Below are 13632 nucleotides of genomic sequence, written 5' to 3' on the forward strand. Positions count from 1 at the left end.
AACAGAGTCACACCTGTGACACACCGAATGACCACAGAGGCTATATATGCCTTCGTCATCCGAGGCTCTGTTTCTTTGCGGAAGCAAGGATTCTCAGTGACAGAGGATCTCTGGCTGTCATCCGGGATTTATAGAACCGTAGTTACATACGTAACTTTCGTTGCTTCCCCTCTCCATAAATATGCACAGAATAACGATTAGATCTCAATATATTGCCATCAGTGTGAGATTTTGCTACAGCGATAAACTGCATCTTTACCAGGGGTGCCAGGAAATGGGAAGGGTGTTGTAGAATATGTGCACATGTAAATCTACATCTGATCTTACAACACCGATACTAACTGAGGATACGCGTTAACAAACAGCTTCTAATCAAAAACAGTTTGAATGCTCTTTACCTTTAGAGCTAATGTTGCAAAATGGAAGTGGCTGGAAATGTTTTAATGCCTTACATTTTATTCGCATGAAGCTTTGAAATTAAGATATGTTTTGGTAATTATCTTGTGTCCCTGTCTTTTACTTCGAGCACATTAAGCACAAACATAAAATCAGTCCTTTGAGTTCATAATACAGTTCATTGTACTGTTGCCTTGTAGCAAGAAGGTCCTTGGTTCGAATCCTGGTCTGGGGTCTTTTTGCATGGAGTTTGCATGTTGTCCCAGTGCATGCTTGGGTTTTTTCCCAGTACCGTGGCTCTCTTCCTTAATCCAGGAACTCTACTGTTAGGTTAATTGGTTTCTCTTAGGTATGAGTGTGTGTATGTGTGTATGGTTTGTGTGTCCTGTGTGTCTCTGTGTTGCCTTGTGATGGACTGGTGACCTGTCCAAAGTGTAACCCACCTCTTGCCCAATGACCACTGGAGATAGATACCAGTGCCCCCTGTGACCCTGCGGGTATAGACGATGGATGGATAGATGTATAGCTGTTTCACACATCACCCTTTTATATGAATCAGGCTGCATTGGGTCAACAGATTTGTTAAGCAGAGGCATTGACGTTGAATCCCTCCCCGTGTAGCCGTTTAATTTTCATCAATTCCGTCATTCTTTGGGATTTTATCATCCTTGGAAACTGGGACCTCTCACTTACTGACATAATAAGAAGGATTTATTTTCATATATTTATTTTTTTTAATTTCCAAACTCTCTAATTGTGTCTGTTTGTTTTCCTCTTACAGGGTTTTTTCCCAACAGCTTTAAGGGCTGTGAGGCTTTTCTGCGCCACAAGATGACCCTTATCTCCCCCTCCATACTGAAGAAGTATGGCATTCCCTTCGATAAGGTAGGCTCCTCATTGCTATCCCAGTCTTGTCCCTTTACTTACCAACTTTGCTGAAGCATAATGGTAGAAATCTCACTTGATTTTCTTTGTATTGTCTTTTTTCGTCTATTGTCTCGTATTGTCTTTTCGTTGGACCGTGAAACATCCATTTATCGTTCTGTCACTTCCTTGTCCGTACATACCATCTTCCACCCCACTCCCTCCATGACGAATACTCAGATAACTCAGGAAGCCGGAGAGTTCATGATCACCTTCCCGTATGGTTACCATGCTGGATTCAATCATGGCTTCAACTGTGCAGAGTCCACCAACTTTGCCACAGTGCGCTGGATAGACTATGGCAAGGTGGCTACACAGGTAACAAATCAAAGGTTTAGTCCTCACTAAAGCTCTGCAGCATGTGTTTCAAGTTTGAGCCAGCTGATGTAATTTTGAAAACAATGTATAACTTTTCTTACCCTGTCTAGTGCACATGTAGCAAGGATATGGTGAAGATATCCATGGAGCCTTTTGTGAAGCGTTTCCAGCCTGACCATTACGCTAACTGGATGCTGGGCAAGGATTCAACTCTCATTGACCACACTGTTCCCACTCCCAGTACAACACCGGAGCTGCAGAGTTGGTTGCAGAGGCGCCGTAAGACCAAGTCTACTAATAAAGGGTACTGCAGGCAATCTCTGGTGATCTTTCTTCTGTCTCTAAACGTTAGATCTTTTTGGTCTGAATTTTTTTTGATTTCTCTCCTGCCGCTGCAGCAGTCACTCTCGTATGCGCTCCAAACGCCTCAGGACGACAGTGGAGCCAGTTGATCTGGATGGCAACTTAGAACTGAGCAGCAGCAAGAGAAAACCTCTGGGTGGTCAGTCTGGGACCAAGGCGAGAAGGTCTGCCGCTGGGACAGCCTACAAAGAACCAGAGAAAGGGAAGAAAAAGCAGGCTGAGGCCAAGCACAACCAGAATCAAAACCTGCCTCAGCTTTCTGGTAAGATGGCTCGCTAAACGTGTTTTTTCACATAGAGTTTTATCAATTAAAAGTTGATGAATTTGGAGGTCGCGCTTCCTTATTATTCCATCCACTTTCTGCAGTGCACTAGTACTACTGCCTCCATCATGCTTAACAGTGTCCTTAGGGCTGAAAGCCTAACTTTTACTCATCAAAACAAAAGCAGAAGAGTTCAAAATGAATGACAGTCACACCCATAATGAGTGACAGTAAACTTCTCTGTATGATCAGAACAGTTTTCTTGCATTTTAAGCTTTTTTAGCTGAGATGTTTAACACTGACTGATGGTTGCTTGTCTTATATCTCCTTTTTATCTTCCCCAGCCTGCAAACAAATGTGTGTGGTCAAAGTAAACCGCGTTGAAAGTAAGAATTTGGGGTTTTCTAAAAAGGAAACGTCTCAGTCAAGCTCCCAGGCTTTACCAGTGGAGGATGAGCTAAAAGCAACCAAGACTGCCCAGGACCTCACAGGGATCTTGAACAGGACTCCTGGGGCTTCTCGGGTGCACCTGGAAATCAGCGACTCGAGATGTTGTTCTTCTGGGCAGCAAGACCTTAACTCATCTCACACAAACACCTTTGCAGAAACTCTAATGAAAACATGTCCTTCTGAACCTCAGGCTCACATCTCAACTTCCTCATCTTCAGAGCTAACGTTGAACTCTGACAGGAGCATGCACACGGGTATCATGAATTACACTAACAACACTGTAAAAGCAGAGAACATGGACGTAGATGTTGATCCTAAACATGTTAAGTCACACTCCAACACGAAAGCACTTTATGAGCCAGCAGGGGGGGATAGTCACACATCAAGTGGCTTCGTCTCTGCCTCACAACACATTCACAGTGTAGAAATAGGCAGCACTGAGGAAAGCCTTTTACCTCCTCTTCTGAAGAGGAATGCAGCAGACATGCCACAGCTCACACCAGAGCCGGTTGGGAAGGTGGGCGCTTGCCCGTTGCCACCTGTGTTGACCCAGGAGATGCCTTCCCTCACCCCTGCCGATGATGAGCTCACTCATTTCCCCAAATCTGGAGCGTTCAGCCACCAGGTTGCGCCCGTGCTTCAGAGGGAGACGCCAACCGGCTCGCCGTCCTCACAGGAAGCCAGGGAGGAAGGTTCTCATTTAAGGCCAGCAGAACCGTGTGCAGTGGACCGTGACAACCGCTGGCATTTAGAGGCTCCAATTAATCGCAAGGAAGCAGCAGTGCCTGGTTTTGAAACAAACACAGCTCGTTTAGATGACAGTAGTTTGCACAAAAGAACATCTGGCTACGTCCCTGAAATGTTAATGAAATCTGCTCCACAAAGGAATCACGCAACACTGGAAAGTTTCATTCCTGAGCAATGTGATGCAACTCAGAGCCAGCTAGTTCAGAGAAGTACACCTCATAGAGATGCACGAACCAGCTTGCCTGATCCGCATAAAGACAACTACAAAGCTCAGAGAGACGGTACCTGCAGTCCAAACATCCCTCTGTCATCGGCTAACACTGGTAATATTGCCCAAACCTCTGTTTCTTCACTATGGGCTCAACATGAGAACCACTCAGCATTAAAACCCAACCATCACACTATGTATACTAATTGTTCATCCCAGCACATCGAGCCTAAAACCTCCTCCAGTATTATCTGGAAAAACTTTACTTTGCAGAGTCCTGCAGTTCTCACTCAGAGTCTGCACCCAGATCTCCCATCTGACCTCTCCCATGACCCTCTACCTTACACCATGTGGACTGAACCTCGGTGCAAAGAGGTTACAGACCTTGAGGACCCTGCAAAGGATCTTCGCAGATCAGAGAACCAGGAAGATGAAGGTGGGGCTCTCACCTGGGCCCAGCTCGAGCCCACCTCACTCCTTACAGTCGGTGCTATCGAACCTCTGGGACTTTGTGAAGATTACGAGTTGCAGAAGAACGAAGAGAACGGGCCTGAATCCATTTCGAGACAAAGAGAGGCTGAGGTGTGTTTACATCCTGAGAGGGAAATATCGCTTCACAGGACAGGAGCGGGAGAGCAGGATGAAATGTCTGACATGGAGGAGGGAGGAGAATCTGATTGTGAAGATGCTGAGCAGCAAAGTAGTGCAAAGGGACAGAGCAGCAGGGATTCTTCTGAGGAAGAGGAGAACGACACAAATAACTACAAGTGTGATGAATCTGGCCTTGAACCTGGGGAGGTTTGTGCTGTGAGTGCTTTTTGGTTTTTTTTAACGCACAGTTTTGTTGATTTTTCATTCTTAATACCAAGACTAATTGTTTGCATTGTTAAACCCTCCCATGAATCCCTCTGTGTATCAGTACCCAGCCCTGTCAGCCAAGAGGACTACCAAGAGCTGGCGTCACCCTCTCAGGAAACCCACCGCAAGAGCCGTGCCCACAGCCGTGAAACAGCAGACTGCCAGTGACGAGGGTGGGCACATTCTCATACACACATTGAGTTATTTTGAAAGTTACTGTTATGGCTTAGCATTGTAAAAACATGCAGACAGCGGTAAATGCTCCTATTGTAAGCCATGCTCAGTAATGCTCATGTAAAACCCAAAGATGTTTCCTGTTGTGGTTTTTGCTGCATAGTGGGTGGCTCCAATCCAGAAACCATAATCTTTGACTTCTTTATGACTAAATTGCAGTGACCCCCAAACATAGCCGCTGTAAAGTTCCTTCTAGTTAATTGGGTCTGGAGGCACAAAAAAAAAAACACAACACAAACCTTTTTCGCTGTCATGAATGACGTGTGTCCGACCACAAAATTTACTCAGAAATAAATAAACTGACTCAAGTTGGTTAAATTTAGTCTAAAAAGTTTTAGAGCCCCTTGTTCACTTTTTTTTTCCGCATAGGATCACAATCGCTGATATATTTTATTGGGATTTTATGTGAAAGACACAAAGTAGTTAATAATTATGAAACAGAAGGAAATGTAAACATGTTTTTAAAATTCTCAAAAAATCTGAAAAGTGTTATGCATTTGCACTAAGCACCTTTCACACATACAGGTCCTTCTCAAAATATTAGCATATTGTGATAAAGTTCATTATTTTCCATAATGTCATGATGAAAATTTAACATTCATATATTTTAGATTCATTGCACACTAACTGAAATATTTCAGGTCTTTTATTGTCTTAATACGGATGATTTTGGCATACAGCTCATGAAAACCCAAAATTCCTATCTCACAAAATTAGCATATCATTAAAAGGGTCTCTAAACGAGCTATGAACCTAATCATCTGAATCAACGAGTTAACTCTAAACACCTGCAAAAGATTCCTGAGGCCTTTAAAACTCCCAGCCTGGTTCATCACTCAAAACCCCAATCATGGGTAAGACTGCCGACCTGACTGCTGTCCAGAAGGCCACTATTGACACCCTCAAGCAAGAGGGTAAGACACAGAAAGAAATTTCTGAACGAATAGGCTGTTCCCAGAGTGCTGTATCAAGGCACCTCAGTGGGAAGTCTGTGGGAAGGAAAAAGTGTGGCAGAAAACGCTGCACAACGAGAAGAGGTGACCGGACCCTGAGGAAGATTGTGGAGAAGGGCCGATTCCAGACCTTGGGGGACCTGCGGAAGCAGTGGACTGAGTCTGGAGTAGAAACATCCAGAGCCACCGTGCACAGGTGTGTGCAGGAAATGGGCTACAGGTGCCGCATTCCCCAGACCTGGGCTACAGAGAAGCAGCACTGGACTGTTGCTCAGTGGTCCAAAGTACTTTTTTCGGATGAAAGCAAATTCTGCATGTCATTCGGAAATCAAGGTGCCAGAGTCTGGAGGAAGACTGGGGAGAAGGAAATGCCAAAATGCCAGAAGTCCAGTGTGAAGTACCCACAGTCAGTGATGGTCTGGGGTGCCGTGTCAGCTGCTGGTGTTGGTCCACTGTGTTTTATCAAGGGCAGGGTCAATGCAGCTAGCTATCAGGAGATTTTGGAGCACTTCATGCTTCCATCTGCTGAAAAGCTTTATGGAGATGAAGATTTCATTTTTCAGCACAACCTGGCACCTGCTCACAGTGCCAACACCACTGGTAAATGGTTTATTGACCATGGTATCACTGTGCTCAATTGGCCTGCCAACTCTCCTGACCTGAACCCCATAGAGAATCTGTGGGATATTGTGAAGAGAACGTTGAGAGACTCAAGACCCAACACTCTGGATGAGCTAAAGGCCGCTATCGAAGCATCCTGGGCCTCCATAAGACCTCAGCAGTGCCACAGGCTGATTGCCTCCATGCCACGCTGCATTGAAGCAGTCATTTCTGCCAAAGGATTCCCGACCAAGTATTGAGTGCATAACTGTACATGATTATTTGAAGGTTGACGTTTTTTGTATTAAAAACACTTTTCTTTTATTGGTCGGATGAAATATGCTAATTTTGTGAGATAGGAATTTTGGGTTTTCATGAGCTGTATGCCAAAATCATCCGTATTAAGACAATAAAAGACCTGAAATATTTCAGTTAGTGTGCAATGAATCTAAAATATATGAATGTTAAATTGTCATCATGACATTATGGAAAATAATGAACTTTATCACAATATGCTAATATTTTGAGAAGGACCTGTAATAAAACCCATTTGCCTTCGGAGTATTTATCCGTTCTGTGAAGGCCTCAGTGGTTTAACCCACCAAAAGCCGTTGTGTAGACCAAATAACACAGTAGACAGGTCAGGGGTCAAGTTGTGGAGAAGTTGAAAGCAGTTGTAGATTATAAAACAATAACCCAATTTAATGATATAACTTTTTGGCCTACAGGCAAAACACTGTTTGCGGCGGAAAACTAACACTGCACCTCACCCTGAACACATCTTCCTCACCGGTGGTGGCAGCATCATGCTGTGGGAAGGCTTTACTTCAGCAGGCAGAGGAAATCTGGTCAGAGTTGGTGTGAAGATGGATGGAGCAAAATGCAGATAATCCTGGAAGAAAAACCTGTTAAGGGGTGCAAAAGACTTGAGACCGGGGCAGAGGTTCCCCCTTCCAGCAAGACATCGACCCTAAACATTCAGCTAGTATGGGAGGCGTTAGATACCGGCATGTTTATGTGTTACCGTGGCCTGGCCAAAGACTTAAGTCCATTTGAAAATCTGTGGCAACACTTGAAAATGGACTGAGCCTGAGCTATTTTGCAAAGAAGAATGGACTCAAATTTCTATCCCTACTTGTACAGAGCTGGTAGAGACACTTCCACCAATAACTAAAATCTGTAACTGCAGTGAAATGTAGTCCTGCAAAGCATTGACTCAGGAGGGCTGAAGACAAATGCCTGCCACACTTTTAAAATTTAATTTATGAAATACTTTCAAAGTTATGCATCATCTTTTTGTATGTTTATTGCATAACATCCCAATAAAATCCACTGAGGTTCGTGGTTATAATGTGACAAAATTCGAAAAGGTTCAAAGAGTGTGAATACTTTAGCTAAGCGCTGTAACTAATAATTTTCTGTATCATCAACTCAAATGTGTCCTTTCCCACAGTAAATCATTCTGCTCTGTGGTCTGTCCCTTCTCTCCATATATTCTAAATGATCTGAACTCCCACCACCATGACCAAGATCATGCCTCTGACGTCAATGCACTCATAAACATTTAATTGTCTGGCCTGCAACAACGCGCTGACCTTTTCACAGATGATCTATTTGTTTTCATGTTTGTTTTAAAAAAACGCGGGAACGAGGGTCCTCCTTAGCAACTGTTGATAGCCATATTTATTATCTCCATGATTGTGAAAGAGGATGAATAATTCAGCAGCCACTATAGCTGTTTATCTCAAAGACCATGGCTTTGTTAGGACTCTTTCATATTAAGTCCAAAGAATAATAGTTTTTTGTTTAAAGACAGGTGAAGTACCTGATCCTGCTACTTCAGGCAACAGTTTCGTCTGTGGAGTGATTAGATTTAACTAAGCAGCACGAGCGCCATAAACACAAGGGGGGGACGTATACGTGCTACCACTTTCCAAGCTCAGAATGTGCATTAATTTTAGGCTTAAAATAGCCGCGATTAACAAGCATTCATACTGCAATCGTCATCGCTTTGACCAGTGTACTGGATGAGTACTCAGCCTTGTTAGTGCCAGCTGACAAAATAAAATGGTATTTATTGGGAAATACACAACTCGTCATCCATACAGTTCTCAGATATACTCCATTGTGTTACAGAAGGAGGGAAAATGTTGGATAAAATTTCATTTCTGATAATAGAAGCTCCTAAATTAGCTTGTATTGATGATTATGAATCCCAAATTCCATCTCGATGAGAGAGTTACATAAAAAAACCACAAACACATCCAGCTTTGAGATGAACTAATACCATATGTGGATGTCAGACAATTTGTTAGCAGCCATTCACTAAGTGGGGTACCTGCCTGTGGATATTCAGTGATTTCATTAGCAATGCCTCCTTAATAAGTTTATACACCTGTGCTTCCCTGTTAATGCATATTACAGCGGTTAGAAGGATTCACTACTACTTAGCGTTGAAGAGCTTTTTCATCACATTGCAGACATTGTAACTATAGTTGCAGGATATATATTTTCTTTGATACACGCAATCAGTTTTTGTTGTACTAACAGAAGGCTATTACAGATCAGGGCATTATTGTGACACCAGATGAGATCAACATACTGAACATTTTTGGTTGTAATGGTAATCTAAAACGTATTCATTAGCCAACTTTTTCAACAATAATGAGAAAATAAACTTTTAGCTAGTGTTTATTTTGAACACGAGAGGCTTTAAGTCTTTAATTGTCGCTGTGCAGCACATTTTTTGACCAAACTAACTTGACGGCTATTCCACTCAGGTTTATGTTCAGGGTTCCCTGTAGGAACTTCCTACACATCTTTTATGTTGATACTCCAGACTCCGATCTCCTAGGTCCTCAGAACGTTTTAGCCTAAGTTTTAAATGAACAAGTACAGAAGTTCTGTATGACATATAGCAGATATTTTTTATAGCGGTCAGGTTTGAATGTGAAATCTAAAAAAAACAAAAAACCCCAAAAAACAGACAATGTTACAAAGTAGATGTTAGGAAAAACACGTGCACAGAGGGATGGATCGCTTGCTTGAGTTATACGATAAACTGATGAATAAGGAATGGAAGGACAATTGGACGGATATACAGCCCTATGGGTGAATGGATGGGTGGGTGGTGGAAAAATGATAAATTGTTTGATTGATGGATGATAGGTGATGGGCAACTGCTAGGTGGTTGGATGATGATGGATGGGCAATGAATGGATAGATGCATACATCTTTAAAGAATAGGGAATAAAGTCCTAAAATTTAAAAATATTTCCATGCTCTGTTTTCTTTTTCCATACTTGTTCAGACTTGGAAAACACTTAAATCAATTTTCTAACTTTCCTATGCTTTTCCAGATTGTATAGGAACCCTGTCAAGGCCAAAGGTTTTGGAAGTGAAACTAATTCTCTAATTCAATTCAATTCAAATTCACTTCAAAAATACTTTATTAATCCCAAAGGGAAATTAAATTAGTCCTAAAGTTCAAAAAGTGAGCATAAAAACTTTCAGACATTACTGCTTTTACTTAAAAGCTTTATCACGTGAAAGAAAATGCTGCTAAGAATATTTTAGCACACAAAATAGTTTCAGATTATCAAGGGCTTCATGGCAAGATGTTCAAAAGCAGGGAAATTGGCTTTTTGACCTCAGAGCATCCAGCAAGCATCAGGACTTTCTCCTCCTGAAGGTGGACTTTGTGTTTGCACCAGTGCAGAGCAGGCTCAAAATTAAAGCAGGTGGTTTTGAGTACATCTGCATGCGCAGTGAAGCGAAGACTTTTGCGCAACAACTTTGTAGACAAGATACGCAGAAATAAAGTGACTTTTGTCCACAGAAAACATCAAGCAAAGACAGAAATTCAGTAGGAAGTGCAAGGATTGACTACTGAGGCATGGTGCAATGTTATTTCCTGTTTTCAAACTATCTTTTTGGTCATTTGGGACATCTAGAAACTGAACTGTTTGGACATAAAAAAAAAAAGTCCTTTTGTACTTAACGGTAAACCAAACTGATATAATTACTCTGTGGGGGTTGCTCCTTTGCCAAGGAGGTCGGCTTACTGAGAGTTCTGCCCAAGAACACTATGAAGCCATGAAGAATGAACGGGATCGAAACATCGTCAGAGCAACTTCATCCTGTGATCCAGGCGCAATTTGAAGATGATCTGTGTATTTCTCATGTGGCATAAAGATCATACTATTAAGGTTTAGGACCTGTGCCTTCTCGGTTCTTAACCTGACCATGAAGCTGTGGTCAGTGCTCTCAAAGCAAGTGGATGAACAGAAGCCAAAAGCTATGATCAACTCTAAGAACCAAAGCGATGCATCAGTCAGAATTTGGACCAGAAGTTAAAATCCAGCATATCAGAGAAAGAAACGTATTCTTTAAATACTGGTTTTTCCACATTACACGTTTAATGTTTAGAAGCTTTAGAAACGTATTCAATGGATGATGAACAATCGCTGGATTGTTTTTAGTGTGGCATAGAAACATATCAAAAATCTAAACACATGTTGAAGCCACAAATGGCAAAAAAATGACAACAACCTAAATAGCTTCCACATACCTAGTAGCTGCACAGCATCCTCACAGACGCCGTTGGACTGTGAGACTCTTACTCTCCCACTTCATATCATTCCTCTTGGCATAAAAACTATATCTGGCAATTTCACTGTACTCTTTTGTGTTGTGTAATAACAAGCATTGTTGAAACTCACATTTTGCCATCTTAAATTAGAGCCTCCCGAAGCGAGCCTGGCAGAAGAGGGAGAGGAGGAGGATGAGGAGGAGGAGGAGGAAGGGGAGCATGAAATGGAAGGATGGGCAAAGCCCCTCATCTACCTTTGGCAAAACCGAAAGAGCTGCTTCTCTGCAGAGAAGGAGTACAATGCTCACGCTGCCACCATGCAGCCACACTGTGCTGTTTGCACACTCTTCATGCCATATTGTCAGGTAAACTCACATCCACAGTGTAACAGAAACTTTCCCTTTGGTGTGTATTGTAAAATGTGCCTCCAAAGTGAGGGCCTTGACCTTTTTCTATGTTGTCATATTACCAGAAACTTTAGTGGATTGTTTTGATATTTTGCCACAGATTCTCAGTTGGATTGAAGTGTGGACTTTGACTAGACCATTCTAACACATGTATATGGTTTAACCTAAACCATTCTATTGTAGCTCTGGCTGTATGTCCGCCTCAGCCTCAAGTCCCTACCAGGTCTTCTTGGATTGTCTCGAATTTAGCTACAAACATCATCACATCAACTCTTCCCAGCTTCTGTGTTCCTGGTGGAAGAAAAAAAATCATCCCCACAGCATGATATCGACTCCACCATGTTTTAAAGCAGGGATAGTGTGTTTAGGAGGATGTGCTGTATTAGTTTTCTGCTACACGTTGGCCACAAAGTTACATTTGTTCTCATCTGATCCACGCACGTTCATCCACATTTGCTGTGTCCCCTACATGGCTTGTGGGAAACTGCAAATGGGACTTCTTATGGCTTTTTTTATATGTGGCTTTCTTTTTGCAGAGAAAAGAGGACTAAATACAAATGGTAAAAAGATATGAGTACTTTGGCAAAGTACTGTTTATGATTCCTGCCTGCTGTGGTCCACCTTATCCTGTCTGCATCTCGTATAAATTAATTGACATGCTACACTAACACCACTTTATCTTTTTATGTGCTGAAGTTACAGAGTTGAAATAACTTGGAGTATATTTGATTAAGTCATCGCATACAATGGATGGAAAGAGTGAAAACAAACATCATAAGGAGCAATTGTTATATTTTGCCAATGTACCAGAACTTATATTATGTTGGGGCCTTAACAAAATAGCTTCCTTCTTCTGTTCTGTGAAATTATAGCGTTTTTTACGTCCAGCAGCTCCTTTTTGTGTTAGCAGGAGCTACTGCTGAATGATTACTGGTCAGTTATATGAAGAATAGAACTAACACTGAACCCACAGGTCACAATAATCACATGGTTTTGAGTTTGCTGTTTATTAAAGTCAGCCCCTGTAATTTCCTGCTGGCTGAAATGTTACCTAGATGGACATCCCTCCTTACAACGCAGGGAGGCATGTGTTTCATCAACACCTGCCTACCCTGTCAATATCCCACCCCGTAAGGTGTTAAAAGTTACCAAGTCCCTTTCTCCTGCAGGCTGACGACAAAGCCGAGGACAGCAAATCTGTTGCGGTGAAGGACCCTTCCAGAGCTTCATCTCCTATGGAGGCCCCCATGCCTTCCTGTAGAGGGTTGAGGAGATTCAAGCCCCTGGTCCCAGAGATCTGCTTTTCTTTCCGAGAGCAGAACTGCCCCCCAACTCCTACGAACCCTCTGCTGCAAGAAGATGGCACCTCCCCTCTCCTGTACTGCCAGAGCTGTTGCCTCCAAGTTCACGCAAGTATGTAGGCACAATGAAATATTACCGTGGCAGATATGAGTGTGAGAGACAGTAAGCGTGCTTTCTGTGGGATATGCTATGGTTTACAGTTGTCTAACTTTATGGGATCTACCAACCAGCAGAAGAAATGTGGATCTAGTGTGTTTTATGTATTTGCTAGAAGGTCGTGGGGTTTATATGTCCTGACTCACTTCATCTCTGTTTCCTTTTCAGCCCCCTCTCTCTCTTTCTCTCAGCGGTTTAAAGTATTCTATTTCACTCATCAGCCAATCGAGGGGAAATTTTCTTCCTTCACTACACATTAGGTCATGTTCAGAAACAAGCCTTCAAATATGCAAATCTTTTCATTTTAACAGTATACAGAGGCTATACATATTACATTTAATCCCACCCTACCACATTTGCTTTAACATTTCTAGATCTGTTCTAGAGATGCACCGATCAGAGATTTGTAGCCGATTTTCTGCTGATAGTTTCTTTAACACTTTGTCCTGCTGATACAAATTTTACCCGATTCAGATTTCTCTGTAAGACCTGCTATAAAAAAAAAGACCTCAGTCCTGAGATCGAGATTGTCATGGAATAACGTTGTTTCTGTGTTGTGCGATCCCTTTCTGTGTTGATGTGGCAAATATAAACACAAGACCCACAATATAGACAAAGACACATTTTGAATGCACTGATCGAGTACACCTGTTTTTTTTTAATTTAATACTGATTCAGGTGTTTTAAAGAGTCTGTGATTCCCCCTCAAAAAGAGAGGGGGAGAGGAAGAGAAACAGGCCCACAGCATCACAGATCCTCCAACCTACTTAACCAATGGCTTGACGTGCTTTTCCACATGTGTATGAGTGGGAACTCCTTGTAAAACAATTTAAAACAAAGACAAAATGATTATGGAGATGACT

General features: G+C 42.3%; 1 protein-coding gene across 5 annotated transcripts in view; it reads left to right on the forward strand.

The window, feature by feature from the left end:
* Window positions 1-13632, forward strand: part of kdm4c (lysine (K)-specific demethylase 4C) — a 51764-nt gene that overhangs the window by 19830 nt on the left and 18302 nt on the right. For 4 of the 5 annotated variants that reach the window (XM_047364916.1, XM_047364914.1, XM_047364917.1 and 1 more), the window contains exons 7-14: window positions 1178-1281; window positions 1501-1638; window positions 1749-1942; window positions 2037-2263; window positions 2608-4475; window positions 4588-4699; window positions 11055-11269; window positions 12481-12724. In XM_047364916.1, coding sequence (XP_047220872.1) covers window positions 1178-1281; window positions 1501-1638; window positions 1749-1942; window positions 2037-2263; window positions 2608-4475; window positions 4588-4699; window positions 11055-11269; window positions 12481-12724 — 3102 coding nt within the window. Of the gene's footprint in view, window positions 1-1177; window positions 1282-1500; window positions 1639-1748; window positions 1943-2036; window positions 2264-2607; window positions 4476-4587; window positions 4700-7041; window positions 10111-11054; window positions 11270-12480; window positions 12725-13632 lie in introns of those variants that run through there. The other variant, XM_047364918.1, reaches the window with a different exon arrangement.

This window comes from Girardinichthys multiradiatus, chromosome 5 (assembly GCF_021462225.1).
Source record: "Girardinichthys multiradiatus isolate DD_20200921_A chromosome 5, DD_fGirMul_XY1, whole genome shotgun sequence".
Lineage (NCBI taxonomy): Eukaryota > Metazoa > Chordata > Actinopteri > Cyprinodontiformes > Goodeidae > Girardinichthys > Girardinichthys multiradiatus.